Source organism: Copadichromis virginalis, linkage group LG15, assembly GCF_057382275.1.
Source record: "Copadichromis virginalis isolate Kocher_CV1m ecotype Utaka linkage group LG15, C_Virginalis_male_GT1.1, whole genome shotgun sequence".
In the NCBI taxonomy this organism is placed as follows: Eukaryota; Metazoa; Chordata; class Actinopteri; order Cichliformes; family Cichlidae; genus Copadichromis; species Copadichromis virginalis.
In genome coordinates, this window is record NC_140632.1 from 16,926,312 (window position 1) to 16,947,628 (window position 21,317).

The 21,317-nt window shown below is 44.1% G+C and overlaps 2 protein-coding genes across 2 annotated transcripts; both read left to right on the forward strand.

Annotated features, from left to right (window-relative positions):
* Positions 1-380: 380 nt before the first annotated feature.
* Positions 381-13,815, forward strand: gpr176 (G protein-coupled receptor 176). The gene is made up of 3 exons (XM_085432228.1): positions 381-1,258; positions 7,551-7,803; positions 11,855-13,815. Exons 1-3 carry the CDS (start codon positions 1,027-1,029, stop codon positions 13,092-13,094), a joined length of 1,725 nt encoding a protein of 574 aa, XP_085288354.1. The 5' UTR covers positions 381-1,026; the 3' UTR covers positions 13,095-13,815.
* Positions 13,816-15,289: 1,474 nt separating this feature from the next.
* On the forward strand, positions 15,290-20,976 carry LOC146692203 (uncharacterized). The gene has a single exon (XM_085433243.1). It carries the CDS (start codon positions 15,290-15,292, stop codon positions 20,915-20,917), a length of 5,628 nt encoding a protein of 1,875 aa, XP_085289369.1. The 3' UTR covers positions 20,918-20,976.
* The last annotated feature ends 341 nt before the right edge of the window (positions 20,977-21,317 follow it).

The window sequence follows — 21,317 nt, forward strand, 5'->3', positions numbered from 1 at the left end:
CCATGAGAGTACAGACTGACCAAGACAACAGGGTCAGTGTGAAAAGAGAGTGAAGTTAAACCTACCCTTGTTTTTGAATTTTAATCCTTAATCCCGCCTTTTGACCAATATAAAGGTTTATAAAGTGCTTAGAAACACGACTTTTAAGGTGAAGTAATGTAATGAAGTATTTCCTTAAAGTATTTTTTTTTTTGTGATTTAACAGCCTATTAGGAATGTAGCCATCCGTTACCTTTATTTCTCGGTATCAGCCAGGCTCCTCTTCCTCCATGCTGCTTGTCATTCATAAGATTAAGTGGAGTTTCTCGGTGCTACATGAAGAGGAGGGCTCTCCTCTTCAGTCTTGCACCTCACGTTGTTAAATATTCAGTTGCAGGCTCCCCGCACCATCCAGTCTACCAATAAACGGCCTCTGACAGTGCGATTGGCAGCGGCAGCAGGAGTAACAGTCTGTCAGCCACACATATTTTTATTTATTTATTTTTTTCTGGACGGCGAGGGGTGATGGTGCTGTGTTCTCGGTGCTGCAGGCGTCGTTCCCGGAATGGACACTTCGCAAACCGGTGTGGTTTTAGGTGCACTGGGCGTCAGATAGTCCAGCATCCATCCAGCCACACTGCGCACGGATTTCAGTGACCGATTTCTGCCGTGCATCCGCATTACTGGGGAAATATGGGGCATACAGCGTAGGCTTTCCATCTCCCCGTGCTTTGATACAGACTGGGATTATTTTAACATGTATTTTCCTCCCCAATTTATCAGACATAATTACTGACAAAAGACCATCTCATTGCTGGCAGAGGAACGCATTTCCTGCCTGTGTCCGCGTTAAATCTTCATGGAGATCTCCCGTGCAACATAAGATGTGATATGTCGATTATCCCCCTTTTTACTATAAAAAAAAAGCAGGTCAGAAATGCCCCTTTACTCTTGGCTGTTGACTCTTTGTGAGCTTTCTTGAAAAACAAACAAACAAACAAACATCAACAACAGAAAGGCATATTTAGGATCTCGGCGTGAATCGACATGGATAGTGCAGGGAGCCGGGCAGCGATGGTGGGGGACGGTGCAGTCAATTTCACAGCAGCCCACCTCTGGCTGGATCTACTGAACGCCTCGAGCCCATCGACCCGGTGGGACAGCAGCCCGCCTGCCGAGGGCACCGGGCTGGACGAGCGGCAGCGACTCGTGCGAGAGCAAGCCTACCGGGACTTCACCACCACCGTTCAGGTTTTCATCCTCCTAGGTTCGCTGATCGGTAAGTCCGCTCAGTACTCCCGCACATTCAATGCAAACTCAGTAGGGAATCATAAACATATTAAAAACCCAGCCTCGTTTATGTATTTACTTATTCATTTCTGCTAAATTTAGATTAAACAGCTGCACAGTTTTTGAACTACAGGGCACTGCTTTTCAAATACAATTGAAAACAGTGAGACTCTAAGATATGTGTAGGGGATCTTCCTGTGCGGACAACCTGTGTCCCAGTAGAATGTATTTGAAATATCTGAGACTTTTTCCAGCGTTTATCAGTCAGCCAATCAATCATCTTCTGGTCAGTATAGTAAACTAGTATCTTCGACTAAAAGAAAAGTCAAACGACGACTAAAAAGTAAAGGATAAGAAAAGCATGACAGAAATGAGTGCGTAGGCCAGTTTATTAGAAACAAACAAAACTGCTACAAGGGTACATTATTATTATTTTTAATCTAATATCCCGTTAAAACCACCAGCAGCTGCCAAATGTAAACAACCCACAGCCCATGTCACCTGCTTACTCTGCTTACCTCTCAGCCCCCTGCAGTCATGTATAAGTTTGATCAAGGTGCTAAAACCATTCAAATAACACTAAACCAGTCACACACATAACTCCTGATTTTCTGGTTTGACGTGGATGCATTCCATTTAAAATAAGCAGAAATACTTTGGCAAAATTTGCTGTATATTTAAGTCAGCAAAGAAGATTTTTATTGTTTTTTTCCACCAGAAAACTGATAAATAGTAGCAGTAACTTACATGTTTTAAACTTCCTTAGAGTTGAATATGTGTTGACTAGACATCAGTGATGATGATGGTGGTATAAGTGTGGAAGGAGCTGTGTAGAATGATCTACTGCTCTTGCACACTCCTGGCTTTGACATCCCGTCTCCATCATATAGATCGCCAGAAGCATAATTAACCCGCTTCTAATGATTGCTACAAATAAATGTGTTATTTGTCACAAATGTTTTTGTGTTGCCCTCTCTGCCCTGCTACAGAAACACACACAGCCTTAGTGTTGTATGGAAACATATGGGCTCAGTGAGAAGCAGGAGCACAGCTCACCATGATGAAATATTGTGCAACTGATACAAAACGGACAAAAAAAACACGTCCAAATGACTTGCTTTGATCCAGTGCCACCTCCTGCTGCTCAGTGCAATGCGCAGAGTCAGAGAAGCGTGCCCTGACTAGCTGTAAAAATTGCCCTCTGCCAGCATGGCTCAAAATGCCTTTTTGTTTCTCTCTGCATGCTCTACGTGTCGCAGGGAATACATACACCAATGAACCAAACCCACTTCCAGGAAGGTGAATAGCATAAATTCTCTAACGTCAATACAACAGGGCACCTTTGTGTGGTCACTAAGATTCTTGGAGACATATTAATGACAGCTATAAGACAATGAGTGATAAAATACAAACAGACTGTGTGTGCCATAACAGTAATGGGTTCCCCTTTGCTAATGAAATAATCACAATAATCACAGTAATAATTATTACTGGAAAAAATAAAGATAATTAGCATCAGATATCTGAATCAATTTCAGGACCAGTCAGAAACTGAACACTTCATCAGTGGGCACCTTTAAATACATGCATTATATTACCTGCAGCATAAAATGATGAGTGTTAAAATGATGATGGTTCCACGGGGCTGTCTTTTGAAGTTGAGTCCCCTAAAAAGTGTCTGTGGTCAATTCTCAAGCTACTTTTAATGATTTCAAAAAAGGCTTTGATTGTATGATAAAAGCCTAGCTGCATCATATTTATATTCAGACATCACTTATTATCATAGATGAGCAGGATATGCTGGTTCCATTATGTAGGCACTTTGTTGTCTCTATGGGGGTTTTAGTGCCCAAAAGAAAACCTGCATCACTGGCTGAAAGGGAAAAAAAAACATGCAATTTTTATGGGGAGATGTCTGTTTTGGAGGCATCTGTGTCATTAACAACTTGTGCACATCAATACAAATCGTTGAAGGATTCATGTTTATTACCTGAGGCATTTGACATGGAAAAGATAAAAGTAACTGCCTTCTGTATCTGCTTATGACTTCTTCTCTTATGGCACACAGAGATGTGCGAAGGTGAAGGAAATTAAATGTTGCACAAACTGCAAATTTGTTGAAAAGCCTCAATGTGGTAACATCCAGAGCACATTAAATTCTCAGTGATGCAGATTGTTTTCACTTAGTTTGTGCACTTTGTATCGGTATTAACTCGCTGAATCATCCACCTTCTGGTCTGAAATACTCAAACTCGAGAAGAATGACATTTTTTTTTTAAATTTAAAAGATTTTTTTTTAACACACATTGTAGATGTGTGCAACAAAACAACACTAATAAGACTAATAAATTATAACTGTAGGATCTGCTTTGAAGCTTTGAATGACATTCAGCTATAATGCATGAATGTGGAGCATTTGAACCCATGGAAATGGATATGTAAGAAGGGTTTTTCTATCACAAATTAGGCCAACGAACAGTCTCTCTAGTGGGAAAAAAACCCTGCTATCTAAATTTGAAGGTTTGTTTTCCAGCACAAGTAATTAACGATAGAAATTCCTCTGCTTCTTTTAAGGTTCCCTCCCCTTCATCTTTTGCTTTATGTTTTGAAATGTAGGGATCCTTGGCTTAACATCAAGCTGGTTTGCTGATTAACGGGTCTGAAAAGCCACAGTGTGCTGTAAAATGCTGTTTTGGGAGTTGACTGACATATAGCCATATAGTGGTTTCAGCAAAAGTACTTTGCTGAGTACTTTGGCAGGTGTTAAATATCCCATTTAATTCCTCAATGTTCCCACCTGGATACACGTGTGTCCAGATAGGAAGTGTGTAGCTTGCCAGAGAATCATGGGCACTTGTTGGTGGGTGTGCTGAAAGGCGTTAGAAGTTGGGGAGTTATTTTTACACCACTTAACCACTGCATTTGTAACGCTCTACATTATCATCTTTAAGTTGTGTAGAGACACAATCTTCTCAAATGTGACTGTAGTCTCATTCTGATTTTGTCACGTTTCAGAAATGTTTCTGTAACACTTGTTCTGTTTTCAGATTTGGATCAGGAGGGCATTTCTCTTCTCATACCTTTAAGGATAACCGCTTAAACCCTGGTAGGAGGGGAAAGTGCTAAAACATGCCAAACATGCCTAATATCTCCAAAGTTGACCAGTTAGGAAATCTTGTTTGTTTACACCATAAATAAAGAGGAAACTAGTTTGATGCAGTCATTTCATTGCAGAAACAGACGTAGATAGGCCCCATTAGAAAGCTGTAACTCTTCCTAAAATATAAACTAAACTGAAGTAAAGAGAGAGGCGTCAGCAGGAAATGCCCCCCCCCCTCAATGCACAGATGTGCGAGCCATTCCAGTTTTCTCATCTAACTCTCCTAGAAAGGGAGAATACATTCCTCAAAATTTAGATTTTTTTTAATGTATAACATTTGCTGCCATAATTATGCAGTTTCACTGATAAGGCAAAGATTTGAGTTTTACTGCAAATCTCATTAATGTGTCACAGTGTGCATGGCACTGGCTGACTTTGCCAACAGTTGTATTAAGGTCTGTGGGGAATTATGTGGCTGACTAGCTCTGCGGTTACTGCACCTAAATGAGCCTGTCACTAAAACTAGGTTAATTATAAATCACCAGGATGTAAGTAAAAAACTGTTAAGTATACTTAGTATGTCGAACAGCACATGTTAGACATCAATAGGAAAATGATCCAGCTCAAATTGAAGCAGACCACGTTGCTGCTACCACTAATTAGGGTGCCATTTGTTAAGCGGGCAAAATAATCATCCGTACTGTTTGCGCTCTCTCGCTATTGGCTGCTCTGACTATGGTTACCAAGGTGTTCCTCAAATGCCCAGCGAGCATTCTGGGCTCAAAAGTACAAGGTGATGTTGTTTTTCCAGACAATACAAGTCCTGAAAAAACAAAAAATAAAACGATTTTTGTTTTTTGTCACAGCAGTTTTTTTTTTTAATCTTTGGCAGCTACCAGTTTCTATGAGTATTTAACAGAGATTAAATTTGGTTTTTATTTTCTGTCTGAAATCTATAAGATAAAAATCAACTCTTGTATTTTGATTATTGAAATCTGCTTTGAACATCACATGGTAGCATGACTCTGGAAATGATCTGGACAAAAATATCTTAAGTAATAGTTTTATCGCCTTATAAATGTAGTATCACACTTTCTTCCTTTCTTTTTTTTTTTTTTTGAAAGACTGGGTATTAATTGCCTCACATTAGAGACCAAAGGTAGCAAGATAAAATGTCAACATACCGTATGAACAGACATTTGTAATAAACATTCTTTTTATGTAGTTTGCATTTGAAATAATTAATATTTGTGCTGATTTAATTATTCCACATTAGTCAGCCTAGCAGAATGTACTTTTACCAGGGTTTCCCCGAAATACCACGCCTATGTGCTATTCTGTATCACAGCATGTTAATCGAGTTCTGCATAGTTAAAGCACACCATGTCCTGTTGAAAACAGCTTCTTCCGCCTCCATTTGAAACCTCCTGAGGTACATAACAACAGAAATCAGGGATAAGTGGTTGTTATATACGACCTTGCTTTCATAGAAAAGGTCTTTTTTCTCTCTTTCATTTAGTTTTATAAACTATGGTTACTTTTCTATTCCCCCATCCACCTGACGATGAATGCGTTTTTCTTCTGACAAACTGAGACCTTTTATTTTAAAGCACAGGTCTCAGGAAAAACGTGAAACAGTTTCCTTCACTGCAGAACATCTTGCTCTCAGCCAGAGTGCAGCTAACACTCTGTGGGTAATTACTTTTGAAGGAGCTGAAATCACACAGGGTCCCGTGTGACCTGACATGAGTTAATGCAGTGCAAGAAGGAAAAAGTTCACCTTTTGAAACTTAATTACCAATCGTTACCACTTTGTCACTCCAAATTATGCAGAGAGAAATAGAAACATAAAAATGTCTCCTGTTGTCCTTTTTGATTTGGTTGCAGTTGCAGTTTCTTTTTAGTAAGTTCCAGCTTGCAGGCTATTAGATGTAAATGATTGGGAGGATGTCTTATGAGGGTGGACCAACTGTTTTTTTTTTTGTTTTTTTCTTTTTATCCCTCTTTGAACCTGCTACAAGTGACATACAGCACGAATTTGTTATTGCTGATATAGATTTATTTCATTTGGCTATTTTTTATTTTATGCTTTAGCGGCACCTGCATCACTAATTTTGTCCTGTGCTCTGTCTTTACAAGAAGGCGCTTACCTTTAAACAATTTTCATAATTTTTTCAAGAAATCCCCCAAAAATAAAAAGAAAAGAAAAGAAAAGAAAGAGCAAGTCTGGGGGCTGAAACTCCTTGAACTGTCACAGGGGAAGCCTTTTTGCAGTAAAATGGGGGTAAAAAGGGGTGTCCAGATGCAAATAATAACATTCAAATTGAACTTTCCCCCCCATTTTTTTTTTTGGACAAATTCATAAAGAGTTTGATTTTGATTTGAAGCAGTATTCTTGGTAGCGGATTCCTCGTCCTGCTGTGAGGCAGCTTCCAATCTAATGTGTAAAGACTTCCAGTTCACAGATGAGTTCATTGATGGCAAGTGTAAAACGGGCAGATTGAAAGTGACACATTTTCTTTCCTTTCGTACATCTGTCAGTTGGCTTAAATCTCAGTCCGAGAAGTACTTGCATTCCTTACATTGTTCAGTCGCAGTGTTTGTCTTGGATGGACGTCAGGAATAAGCAGCTGAGAAATCATTAATCTGTGCTATAGCAGATCAGTAAGATAAGTAAGCCTTCCTTCCTGTCAATGGGCAATTTAGTCTTCAAGCTAACCAGGTCTTTTCTTTGAGATCTATGGTGTGCCTGGTAAAAACTCATACCAGCACAACAAAAGGAAAGGGCTGCTTGTACCAGCGTTCAGGTTTCCAACCTTTATTTAAACTGAGTTAGACTTATGACAACACAGACTGTAGAATTCAAGTTTTTGTATGTGAACTGATAATATGACCATAATTCTACACTTTAACTCAAGATCAGAAAACCAAGTTGTGACCATATTTCACATTTGGTTGGATGCAGGATTGGTGACACCAAACCTTGGAGCTAACCTTTAAATGAATAAAATCTTCATTACATTTATTACAATGAGTGCGTATAAACAAAACTTGACTGGTTGGCAGAGATGCAGACTTATAGGAGTCGATAATTGTAGCTTCTACTGAGGGGTGCAGGTTAGTAGGCAAACTTAATCTCATTTTATTCTAAATCTTTAAACATCTTTCTTTCTCTCGACAGGTAATGCCACTGTGTTGTGGTGCACCTGCTGCACAAACGTCTTTAAAACAGTGACCAATCGATTCATCAAGAACCTGGCATGGTCTGGTATCTGTGCCGGCCTGGTGTGCATCCCCTTTGATGTGGCACTCGGAGCCAATCCTCGGTGCTGCTTGTGGCTTCACACGCTGGTGCTCTGCAAAGCTCTCAAGTTCCTCCACAAACTCTTCTGCTCTGTCACCGTTCTCAGCTTCAGCGCCATCGCATTGGACAGGTAAATGCAAAAACATGATACTTTTCAGTGTATACACAGAATTAAAGTAGATAGGGGGAGCATCATTTGTTTTCAGTCATCAAGTGTGGATTGTGCGTGAAATTACAAAACCCAAAGAGCACTCTATCCTTTCAGTAAAATGAGTGATGTGTTTATTTTTTCTCACTTCAGGTTTGTAGCCAGAATCACTGTGTTTAAATGATGCTTTTGAAAGACACTAACATGCACCTCCTACTCACCTCTCTGTATCTGGATGGACTACTTGGGGCAAAAAAAGTGGGTCCTTTATATCAGCTCTCTGATCAGTTTGTCAATATGTTGCTTAGCATAGTCAACTCGGCTAATTCTCTTTCTTTAAACACCTGGAAATCCAACTCTGAAAGATTTTTTTAAAGCAGAAAAACATCTCTACACCTTCTTTTAACACCCTGTTAAGAGGAGGTGCAGGGTTGTGATTGGTGGAGCGTGTGTCCCAGGCCTCCCAGTACCACTTTGAATTTGCTGAATTTGTAAGTTTGCTCACTTACAACTAAATGAATAGTCTCATTTTATGGTAGTTTCTTTTTAATGGAGAAAAGAAAAACTACCAATCAAAAATCCAGAAAAAAACATTACACAAAGATTACAAATTGATTTTCATGTCACTGAGTGAAATAAGTATTTCATCCTCTAGCAAAACGCGCCTTAGTACTTGGTGGAGAAACACTTTTTGCCAAGCACAGTGGTAAGACACTTCTGGTAGTTGGTCACCAGGTTGACCCTCATCTCAGAGGGGATTTTGGCCCACTCCTTTTTACAGAAACTCTCCAACTCCTTTAGGTTTCTTGGCTGTCGCTTGACAACTCAAAGCTTCAGCGCTCTCCACAGATTTTTCTACAGGACTGAAGTCTGGAAACTGGTTAGGACTCTCTATGACCTTAATGTGCTTCTTCTTTAGCCACTCCTTTGTTAACCTGGGGTTAATGTTTGTAATTATCACGCTAGAAGACCCATTCACAGCTCATCTTCAGTGTTCTGGCTGAGGGAAGAAAATTCTCATTCAAAATGACTGTACATAGCCCTGTCCATTGGCAGTGTCCTCGATGCAGTGAAGTCATCTTGTACCCTTAGCACCTCCGTTCTTCACTGTGGGGATGATAGGGTGGTTTGGGGCATCCTCAGCATTTCTCCGCATCCCAACACGGCGGCTCGAGCTGATGCCAAAGAGCTCGATTTTGGTTTCACCTGACCCCAGGACTTTCTTCCAAGCCTTCTCTGAATCCTTTACATTACAGCGTAGTGTGTTACCAATGATGTTCTTGGTCCAAAATGCCTTGAGATCATTAACATGCTCGTCCTGTGTAGCTCACCCCATGAGGCATGCTTTGGCTCCAGATAGGGGATGATTGATGGTCATTATATTTCTTCTAGTTCCAAATAATCATACCAACAGTTCTCACCTTCTCATAAAGCTTCTTGCCCATTCCAGTCTTGTGCAGGACTGCAATTGTGTCCCTGATGTCCTTTGACAGCTCGTTAGTGTTTCCCGTGGTGGTAGAGAGGTTGGAGTAGAAGAAATTGATTCTCTGGACAGGTGTGGTTTGTACACATAAATTGAGATCAGGAGTATTTGTCATTGTTTGAATAATTGAACACAATCTGTCTGCCACATTAGCACACAGACTCTGACTTGCTCGTAGGGGATGAAGTACTTATTTCACTCACTGATATGCAAATCAATTTTGAACCTTTATGTAATTTACTTTTCTGCATTTTTGTAAATGAGCAAACCTATAAAATCAACAGGTGATAATTTTAATTATTTCCCCACTTTATCTCAGCTGAAGTGTTTGAAGCATATTGTTTAACTAGTTTAATTTCATTTTCTTATGCTATACCCTTTAATTAACCTTTTGCTTTCATTAATTATTGCAAGTGGGTGCTGGTTATGTGTATAATATTTCCTAAAACTGTGACTATTTCCTGTTGTCCACTTTGTCCATAGTTGACCTTTCTCACAGATTGTTCCCAGCTGAGTCTCTCAACATTGTACAGAACTCATGTGTAAAAATGACTGTAGTTATTCAGTGGCTCTAATGTTTGCATTTTCTCCACACCAGTGTTGTTTTTGCTTAAAAAAAAGTCCAGTAAGAAAATAGAAAATTGGCATAGAAAACAGTGGGCAGCCCAAGTACAGATGCACAGACTTATACGAAATATAAAAAATATACTTATACAAGTATTGAGAAAACCTAAAAGAGTTCCTTTTTCAGAATCGTATACATGACTTATTATTATATGATATTTATCGAATCATGTTTTTATCTCTTTGCATGTTGCAGCTTAAGATAACACAGCTTCTGTATGTAATGCAGAAAAAAATAGCAAATATCATGAATAGACATGTTCAAAATGGAGCATAAAAGTGCACAGAAGCCACATTTTTATTAATATATAATATTAAAATATACCAGGGATAATATGGATGACTGCAGTAGTACGTGAATATCCTCTACCAACTTTATAGTGATTGCAGGGAGACTTTGTATTGTTGCAACCTCTTCCCAGCCCTCGTTTCACTGCTATAGAGATTATGTTGCCTCCATAGCAACTGGTACAGTCAGAATGATATCAAACCAATGAATTATTTATTCTCCAGGAGGGTAATCGAGGCTGTAGATATTCTGTACACAGGTTGGGACTGCAGTGTACATACACACGAACACACACAATCATACTGCAGCACAGACAAGATAGTCAAGGGACATCGTAGTAATGACTTTTTCATTTCGTTTATTCTCCTTATGAGTAAGGGAAAACAAAAGGATGTGAGGCAATCTGCATGCTATTATCTGCACTGCAGTTATCAAGAGATCACCCATATAATTTTAACCTCTGCAGAAGTTAATATACCATGGATAAATTAAAATTCTTTGATCTAAAAAGGGCTAAATGTTCATGATTGAATGTATCCAAAGTGGCCACTAAAAATGGCACAATTGGCTTTATTTTTAGATAACTGAGCTTTGTCCATTTCCTGTGGAATTTCCTGTTTTTCCTGTTTATAAAAATACCTCAAAATGGCTGTGACAAATAATAAGCCTATGTAATACAATAAATATGTGAAGAGGCTGCAGGATAAATTTAGTAACTACATAAAAAAACTCCCAGAAAACTGCACCTCTCACCTTTTTGTCTATTTGGAGCTTGTATAATGGATTCAATAATTTTATACCAGCACTACCTTTCTGCTAAAACCCCTTCAAGCTCATACGTCAGTATTTTTAACGTTTATTTTAAAATAATTTTCACATAAATCACCATAAGATGGATTTCTGTGAGCATTTTCAGTACGCCTGGACTCAGGTGACACTCTGGCTTAGGAAAAAGCTTTTTTTTCACAGTGTGAACATCACCAAAACTATGCCTCTATTGATTTGCTGCAAGCTTTAGGATGTAAAAAATTCTCCACTGGGGAAAGCGCCCAATTTGAATGTTATCAGACCATTTAATAACCATTATCAGCTGTTATCAGCCCTGTACCTATTGCTAATAGATGCTCTCCTCTACAATCAGGCTGAGAAGGCAGTTAGCTACTGTATTACAGATTACATAGGAGAGCTAAGTAACAAGTATAGCTTAGTAACAAGTGCTTAGAGTTGTGAGTGGTTTATTTATTTTGTTGAGCCAGAAGTCACAACTTTTTGGACGAGAGACTGCTAAATTAGCAGCTAACGCTAGTTGGCTTTGTCAGCAAGCTAGCTCCAAATAACTCAAAAGAAATTGCTTGTAAGAAATGTTCTAACACGAGGAACCTCAAACATGTAAGGCACTTGTGTAAAGTGGAATAAAGTCTTCCTCACAGCCTCATATGTGGATTCTTGCTTCTATTTTAGCCCGAAAACAGATTACTCATTACTTCTTCCATTCAGCAAGGCAAGAAAGCCTTCTCTGAATAAGCCTCTAGAAGGTGAAGTAGGAAACGCATAATGGACATTGAGTGGGTTTATCAAATATCAAATATCAAATACATGTTGTTAAGCATTGAATTACTTTGTCTTTCTGTCTGTAGATACTACTCAGTGTTGTACCCACTGGAGAGGAAAATCTCAGACGCAAGATCTCGAGATCTGGTCATCTATATCTGGGTCCATGCAACTGTGGTCAGCCTCCCCGTGTTTGCTGTGACCAATGTGACTGATGTGTACGTGACCTCATCCTGCTCAAATGACCCCGCCCGCTCGCTGAGTCACATGGTGTATGTGTTGATCTACAACATCACCACAGTGATCCTCCCCCTGGCTCTGGTCTTCCTTCTCATGCTTCTGATCCGCAGAGCACTAAGTGCCAGCCAGAAGAAGAAGGTGATCATCGCAGCTCTGCGAACTCCCCAGAACAGCATCTCTATCCCATACGTGTCCCAGAGGGAAGCCGAACTTCATGTAACTCTTCTGGCTGTGGTACTGGCTTTCTCAGCTTGCAGCGCGCCCTATGGGGCCTTAGTATTTTACCGCACTATTTTGGCAGATGCTAAAGAGCTGCCTGTCTCACTGTATCTCACAGCCCTCTGGCTTCCTAAGGTATCCTTGCTCACCAACCCACTTTTGTTTCTGACTGTTAACCGCTCAGTGCGTCACAGCTGTCTGGACCTGCTGGCCAGGATTCACAGACGTTACAGTCGCCGTAACGTGGTTAGCACCGGAGGTCTGGCTTCTTTAGGAGCAGATGGCGTGATTGGGGAGCCAGTAGGACTGGAGACTGCTGGTCGATCTGGAAGCCAGCTTCTAGAGATGTTTAACATTGGCCAACAGCAGATCTTCAGACCGTCTGAAGAAGAAGAGGAGGAGGATGGGGAGAATGATGTGGAGCTCCCATCTCAAGGATCAGGAGAAGGCTCAGGGCCCAAAGATGACCAGAAAGGTGGGTCAAGAATGGGAAGCCTCAGAGGTGAAGTGATTAATAAAAAGGACTCTCTGCAGGGCACAGGAGGAGGGCTGGTTATCACCAAGGAGGTCCCTCCTTCAGTTATAGCCCCCCGGGCCTCTCCAGTCCATACATGCGCTTATGCCTCTTCATCACAAGTGGCACCTGCTACACCTACAGAAGCAGAGGACTCCCCACAGTTTGGTTTTGGACCTTTTGAGCTGCCACCTCAGTGGTTACCTGAGACCAGGAATAGCAAGAAGAGGCTACTGCCACCGCTGGGTAACACGCCTGAGGAGCTGATCCAGACCAAAGTGCCAAAGCAGAAGCCAGAACGCAGGATCAGCAGGAACAACAAAGTCAGCACAATTCCCACCGTGGATCCATGAACTGTACTGTTGGCCTCTGATCTGCAACACTGGAAAAATCAGAACTCCTTTGGGAGAAGACAATGATGTCTGCATGGTTTCTTCTGGTTCCTTCTTCTGATTTGCAGTTGTAGCTCTTGTAGAAGTTCAGGTTCGACATTTTACTGCAGAAAAGCAGGTTCCCTGAAGCACTGTATTTCCATTTGTGAATCAATTTGATATCAATATAATATTTCTAGTCTGACAAATATGTCCATTCCATCCAATTTCACAGCTCTTCGAGAGGTCCAGTTTTATAATTAAGGACTTCCACAATGACTCCATGATGAAGGAAAATAGATGCCTTCATAAATCTTTCTTTTTATTGGAGGTGACATCAGTAGTCAAACAACACTGTACAAATCCAATTATCTTGAGGGATGCACTGATAATGGATAATATATTTCCACAGCAAATAATCAAGCAACCATTATGGACCTGCTAACAAAACAGTTTTTAAAAATAGTTCTAATCTGATTGCACTGTGTATATGAACACATCTCAGTGTTGGTCTTTTCACTTAACCCATTGTGGGACTTTTCTTTTCTATGTTTGATTTACAGAAATGTTTTGGGTATTGTCTGCTGCCTTTGTTTTTTGTCAAATTCCACTTTCTGAACATTTCTAGTAATGTCTTAGATGTTGTCGTGATTTTCACTTTCGATGTCGATGGTTTTCATAAGATTAAAACACTGACGTAGAGTATGCAAATACATGTTTACAATGTGAAACAATCCGAGTTCAACTGTGTGTTCAGTCTTGGTTTCTGGAAGTGCATCACATATACTGAAATCTGCAGGTTCATGCACACTGGGGATCTTTTAGCGACCTTACATCAATCTTAATGATTTCTCACAGATTTCCTGAAAGTCAGTTGCTCAATTAAAATGTTGTATAATAAGTAGGAGCAGAGATACCAAGTGCACATTTTATATCATCTGACGCTCTGTAAAACATGTTTCCTTTTAAATATCTCTGATTGACACTTCTGGCTCTGTCTCCTTTGTGATGCAGAATTCATCAGTAAAAGCTTTGACCTGCACCTTTGGCTGAGGTAAACAGAGCTGGGCTACACTTCAAATATTTGTCAAGCCGTAACTCCCTTCGGGGCTACCCACAATTCCTTGTTATGTCCACAGAGGAGCTGAATCTATGCTGCATCCTACCCATGCTGTTATCAGGCGAATCGTTCACTCATGCTTGACTTGAAATAATATCCACCGGTGCTACTTAAAAGCAAGAGAGAGATGAGTAATAGCTTTATTCAAATACACTGGATGCAGCAGTGACTTTTTGAGCGGTCAGGCTGTGTGTGGTAGTTGCTGTAATAGATATAGTGGATAAACCGAGCAGAAAATGTTATTCAGTGTTGCCAAAAGGAGAAGATTATTGATTGTTTCCTAGAATATTGACTTGTATTTCCCACCCAAATTGATTCAAGGCTTATTCAAAGACCCTAACCTGATTCTCTTGCAATGATCAAGGGTTTGACAACAGAAATATTGTAACTGTAAAAAGAGAAGTCACACTAAGGTTTAAAGTCTGCTTCCTAAACGAATACAGTAGTTCTTGACCTTGGGGAGGTCTTACCATCACAGGTTGGTTAAGATGCCATTCTGAAGCTTTTGATCAGTGCCAGTAATGAATTTTTAGTTTAAGCTCTTAGGCTAACATGGCCCTGAAGAAGAAAGACAAAAAGAAAAACAGAGTTATGTAAATTCATGTCAAATATTAAATTATAAATCAAAACCCACAGAAAACCTCTTACAGAGTTAAATCAGTGTTAGTTTCCCTGTGCCTTGAGGCAAGTCCATGTGTGCACTGCATTTCGTAACTTGTAGAGTACACTGCGTAAGTCTTGAGTCAGCCCCTCCCTTTTTTATATTTTGCTAAGAAAATGGGAAATGGGTGCAGTGATTTATTGAAACATTTGCAAACATAAATGGAAATATGGTATGTAAGGCAAAAACAGAGTTTGCACAAATATAACAAGCTTGAAAATCAATATTTTACAGCACCACCTTTTATTCTTCAACACCACTGACTGAAATGCAGCCCCAAACCATGACAGCACCTCCATCATTTATTACAGATGGCTGTAGACACTCAGTGTTGTACCTCTTGACCTCCTGTGTACAATGATTTGTACCGAAAAATTGCAGTCAAATTGCATGGGAATGTACTTCAGTAAGAGCAGCAACCCATTTTTGCCAGAAACCCCAGAGAGTGGCACAGCTAATGTGGACCGTGCCACTTATGTAAACAATAGAATCCACAGCAGCAACCCCTTCATCACGGACATAGAGTTAACGCCAGCGGCGAGCATAGCAGCAGTCTATACGATGGAGTTTGAGGCTGCATGGCATCTCACCCCGCCACCTTCAGCTCACACCAACCCTTTCTTAACACCAATAGCGAAGCAGAATGCAGTGTGCAGTGAGTTTAAGCAGTTGCAGTGCTCAGACTGCGGAGGCCCTGGTAACACTGCATCTACACTGCTCACAGTGGGACAGCATGGCTCGCATGATCACCCACCTCGGATTGTTACATCTCGGCCATGCAGCCAGCCATTCACCGCCATGAACTGTACCTGCAGTGTCCCTAGAAAAACGCCGTTTACTGAGCCAGCGAAGCTACACATTATGCCGGGTATACCCCAACCTGCGCAGTACAGCTATGAAATGCCAGCTCAGGGCTATTTTTCCCCAACAACTCGCATGGCAATACCAGCACCAGATGGGGGGTGTGGGCTTTGCAAGCATGACCAGGGTCACAGTTCAAAACAAGCCATGCCAGGGCCACGCGGCTGTTTTCCTGGTGTAGTGCAAGACGGGGGTTTTGCAGATTGTAGTGCTGATGGACAGACGAGGGGCAAGGAGAAAATTCCCACATTACAACCAGACCATTTCGATGGGTCAGGGTCATGGAAAGACTTTCTCTATCAGTTCGAGACCTGTGCACAGGCCAACTGCTGGACGGAGAACACCATGGCTGTCCAACTGAGATTCAGCCTGAGGGGCGCAGCTGGAGCCATAATCCACAAAAACCCCAAATCTGCTCGCTGGAGTTACCAGAGGATTGTAGAGGAGGTGGAGGCTGCCTATGGGCCGTGTTCAGAGCATGCAGCAGCCATTGGCATTGAGCTACGGCAGAGAATCCAGAAACCAGGTGAGGCCCTGCACACCCTCAGAGATGATATATACGAGAAGGTTTCCATTGTGTATGCCAACCGCTCCGAGCTGGAGCAGGACTGCATTGCTGTAGAGATCTTCACTAATGCTTTGGCAGATGCTGAAATGGTCCAGAAATTGTTGGAAGAACAACCACGCACCCTGGCAAGAGCCTATGAAATCGCCCACAGGTTCGAGACAACGAAAAGGGCCGCCAGGGCAGTCACACAGCTTATGCAGCCAGGGCCACGAGTCTCTACAGCACAGGGGACCCGAACAGCTGCATTACGGGAGAGTGTTCATATGCTAAGTTATGAACCACCGGAGAGGGCCCAAAGACCTATCCAGCGTGGGCGCCAAAGCTGGAGCACATCTAACAGGTCAAGCAGGAAGGAGGCTGTTTGCCATAACTGCTCCGGCATAGGACATCTACAGAGGAACTGCCCCTCTCCTCGCTCACCTGCCCAAAAGCCTGTAAAAGCTGCTAGAGGCCCAGCCCCTGACCCAGGCACAGTGTTCCACAACGGAGGCCAAGATGTGATGTGTGTCCAGATAGCAATACAGGGACGGGAAATACGGGCCTTGCTGGATTCTGGTGCACGGCGGAATGTGCTGCCCCTCCACTATTTTAACACCATCCCCGCAGAGTCAAGACCTCAGGTGCAGGCATCCATTGCTCAGACTCTACAAGGCATTGGTCCAGAGGGATTGGCCGTTCTGGGCGAGGTCATCCTGCCTGTACAGGTGGGGAGCGGTGTTGAAAATGTAGACTTTCTTTTGGCCGACATGGCTGAAGGCACTGAAGTTATTCTGGGGCACCCTTTCCTGCAACAATCGTGCGCTTGCTTAGACTACGGCCGCCAAGAGATAACCCTGTTTAATGAAAAGATACCATGTTCTGGCGTGGGCCCTCGACCCCAGGTGCTTGTTGTTAGGGTGGCACGCACTACGGTTTTGGAACCAGGCTGCGAGTATGTGGTCCCCGGGTTTTCCAGCTCCCACTGTGCCGCCCATAGAGACATGATGCTAAGCCCTACAAAGGGCTTTGTGGAGAAGCACCAAGTACTGGTAGCTCACGCAGTTGTGCAACCTAGTAAACCCTCTAGCATCCCAATCAGAGTCTTTAACCCTGGGGCCGCAGCTGTCACCTTAAAGCGTGGTGCCGTGGCAGGGGTTCTTCAGCCCGTGCAGGTCCTGGAGGGGTCGGGGGGTCGCCCACCAAGGGTCCTGGCAGCCCTCGAACTTAATGGTACTCCCCCTGCTTCTGTACCAAGCCATTTGCAGGCCCTTTACGCCGAGAGCAGCCCCGGTTTGACTCACGTTGCCCGCTACGATCTGGCAGGCCTGCTGAGGTCCTACAGTGATGTCTTCTCCACTGGCCCGAATGACCTTGGTCGCACTGGTGTTGTCCAGCATGACATCCTGACCACGCCAGGGCCACCAGTTAAGCACCCGCCGCGCAGGATGGCAGGGGACAAACAAATAGCGGCCGACCAGCAAGTACAGCAGAGCTTGGAGGCTGGGCTAGCTCAACCTAGCAATAGCGGCTGGGCTGCTCCAATTGTGATGGTGAAGAAGAAGGACCAGAGTCCCAGACTATGCGTGGACTATAGACCACTAAATGAGCGAACCCTTAAAGACGCTTATCCCCTGCCACGCATCCAGGACACCCTTGACACGCTTTCTACTGCCAAGTACTTCAGTACACTAGACCTGACTTCAGGGTACTGGCAGGTAGAGATGACCCCCAGAGCCCGAAAAGCAGCTGCATTTTGTACCCGTAAGGGATTGTTCGAGTGGAATGTGATGCCGTTTGGACTGTGCAACGCACCGGCCACATTCCAAAGGCTTATGGACAGAGTCCTGGCTGGGCTGCAGTGGGAGACATGCCTAGTGTACCTAGATGACATCATTGTCCTGGGCCAGGATAGCACCCAGATGCTGGAGCGGCTCGAGCAAGTGTTCATCAGATTGCGTGGAGCCAACCTAAAACTGATGCCATCTAAATGCTGCCTGTTTCGGGAGCAGGTGGCCTATCTGGGCCATATCATCTCTGCTGGAGGTATTTCCACGGACCCCCAGAAAGTCCAGCAGGTGACGGACTGGCCTGCACCGCGGACCGTCACAGAAGTGCGTCAGTTTGTTGGCTTAGCCTCATACTACCGCCGGTTCGTGGAGGACTTTGCCACAGTGGCTAAACCCCTCCACGAACTCACTAAGAAGTATGCCCGTTTTAACTGGACTGCCGACTGCCAGGGAGCATTCCAGGAATTAAAAAGACGGCTTACGGCAGCCCCTGTCCTGGGTTACCCACTGGACCAGGGTGACTTCTTCCTCGACACTGATGCCAGCAATTGTGGGATTGGAGCGATTCTCTCCCAAGTGCAAGGGGGCGAAGAGCGGGTCTTGGCCTATGGGAGCAGGCGGCGGTCGGCTACCGAACAAAACTATTGTACGACCAGGCGAGAGCTTCTGGCGGTTGTGGCGTTCACTTCCCACTTCAGACAGTACCTGCTGGGTAGGCCGTTCACTGTCCGGACTGACCATAGCAGCCTCCGCTGGCTGACCAGGCTGAGGGAGCCCGAGGGCCAGCTGGCCCGCTGGTTGGAGAAGCTGGCAGAGTATAACTTCCAGGTGCTGCACCGACCTGGGAAAAACCACCAGAATGCGGATGCACTTTCCAGGAGACCCTGCCGCGCTTCATGCCCGTGCACACTCCCAGAGCCCACCATCAACAGCGACCGGTTCGAGCATAAAGGTGTGCAGTGTAACTTAGAGGACTGTGGTACCAGCATGACCCCCCCAGGGCAGCCCCCGGTGGGGGTAGTGGGGCCTGATGGTACCGATGGGAAAAGCCGGGTAGCAGAACCAGAGTGTGCACCCGTAGCAGCAGTGGACTGTTGTTCCAGTAGTAGCCACGACACCTGCCCAAATATCCACCGGGTGGATGAGTCCCATCACACTAGCTTGTTCAGTGGCTGGACCCCAGAACAGCTCTTGGCTAGCCAGAAGAACGATGTGGATATAGGCCCAGTTTGGGAATGGAAGGAAAAAGGGGAAGGTCGGCCCGTCTGGGCCGATGTAGCGGCATGCAGCCCCGCAACCAAAGCCTACTGGGCGCAGTGGAAGAGACTGTACCTAAAAGATGGAGTGCTGGTGAGGAAATTCCACTGTACAGAAAGTAATGTGTTTTTCCCCCAAATCCTTCTGCCTCACGCCTATCGTCACTCCGTAATGCAGCAGATGCACGATGGCCCAGTGGGTGGCCACTTTGGGGCAGAAAGGACCCTGGCACGCTTGAAGAATAGGTACTACTGGTACAACATGAAAGATGATGTGACCCTGTGGTGCCGCACTTGCACCAGTTGTGCTGAAAGGGCGCGGCCCCCAAAAACCCCCCAGGCAGCGATGGGCACGGTACGTGTTGGCGCCCCCATGGAGAGGATTGCAGTCGATCTGATGGGACCGTTGAACGAAACAGAAAGGCATAACCGATTCATATTGGTGGTACAAGACTACTTCAGCAAGTGGGTGGAGGCTTATCCAGTCCCCGATGCACAAGCGCCCACGGTGGCAGGAAAGGTTGTTGCGGAGTGGGTATGTAGATATGGAGCCCCACAGTCTCTGCATAGCGACCAGGGCACCAACTTTGAGTCGGCTGTGTTCCAGGGGATGTGTGAACTGTTCGGAATCAAAAAGACACGCACCACGCCCTTTCATCCACAGTCCGATGGCCAGGTAGAGCGTTTTAATGCTACCCTGCAGAAGGCCTTAGCCACCACCGCGGAGCGCTGCCACTGGGACTGGGATATAATGATCCCCTATGCTGTCATGGCTTATCGGGCAACTAAGCACAGTTCCACAGGATTGACCCCAAACATGATGCTTCTGGGCCGAGAGATAACCGAGCCTATTGACCTGGTCGCGGGTCTGCCGGCCGACGACACCCCCAACTGCACTACACCACAGTATGTGGTGCAACTCAGGGAAAGGCTGGAGCTTTCCCACCAACTGGCACGGGAGGCTCTCGGGAAATCTGTTGAGCGCGCTAAGAAACAGTACGATAAGAATATCTGCCAAGTTCAGTATCCAGTCGGCGCTGCAGTGTGGCATCTGATCAAAGGGACCAAGAGAGTGCGGCACAAGGTTCGCAAGTTTCTGCCTTCCTATGAGGGCCCCTACTTCGTAGTGGGCCTGTTGGATGATTTAGTCTACTGCATTAAAAAGGGGCCCCGAGCAAAGGCTAAAGTGGTTCATCACGACAGACTCAAGCCTTATCACTCAAGAACGCCGCTGGACAACAGCTGGGTCTTCCAAGACTCCGACCAGGCAGCACCCACCGAGGTGCCTCCTCCAGCGCTCGACGAAAGCGATTCTGACATTGATTTCGGCCCCTTCGACTTGTGGGAGACCCCAGCTGGGGCAGATCAACCAGATACTGGTGCTTCCCTGAGAGCTGGCTCTCCGCCACCCGCTCAAGGAGATGGTAGTGGGTTGCCAGCCAGCCCTGTTCAGCCTTACGTGGATGGGGCTGAAGGACCAGAACAGCACCCTTCCTTCAGGTCCACACCCCGTTCCAGACCACAGCGTGTGCGGCGGGCGCCGGACATGTTTGGTGACTGGGTCAGTCACTAGGCTAGTATGTCCTAACTGAGTCGGGGTGTAGGCGGATCGCTGCCCTGCTCAGTAGTTAAAAAAAAAAAAAAAAAAAAATTGTTCATGTTACATATGTTAAGTGATATGACTGTTGTAAATTGAGTTGTTACAGGGGGCTATTCTTACGTGTACTGTTGGGCTTGTTTGTCTTGCTGTTTCCTGGCAACATGGCTGTCGACGGGCTGCAAGTTATTGTTTGAACTGTTTATACTAATGAGGTAAAGCTGGATATAGGGGTAAACGTTCAGCTGTAGTGCCTTAATGTCTTTCTTTATGAATACTGTCTATGTGAAGGGCGGGATATGGACATTGACTTGCACCCTCCTCAAAGTGAACCCTGTACATCCTATGTTTTCTTGTGCTTAAAATATGGACAGTT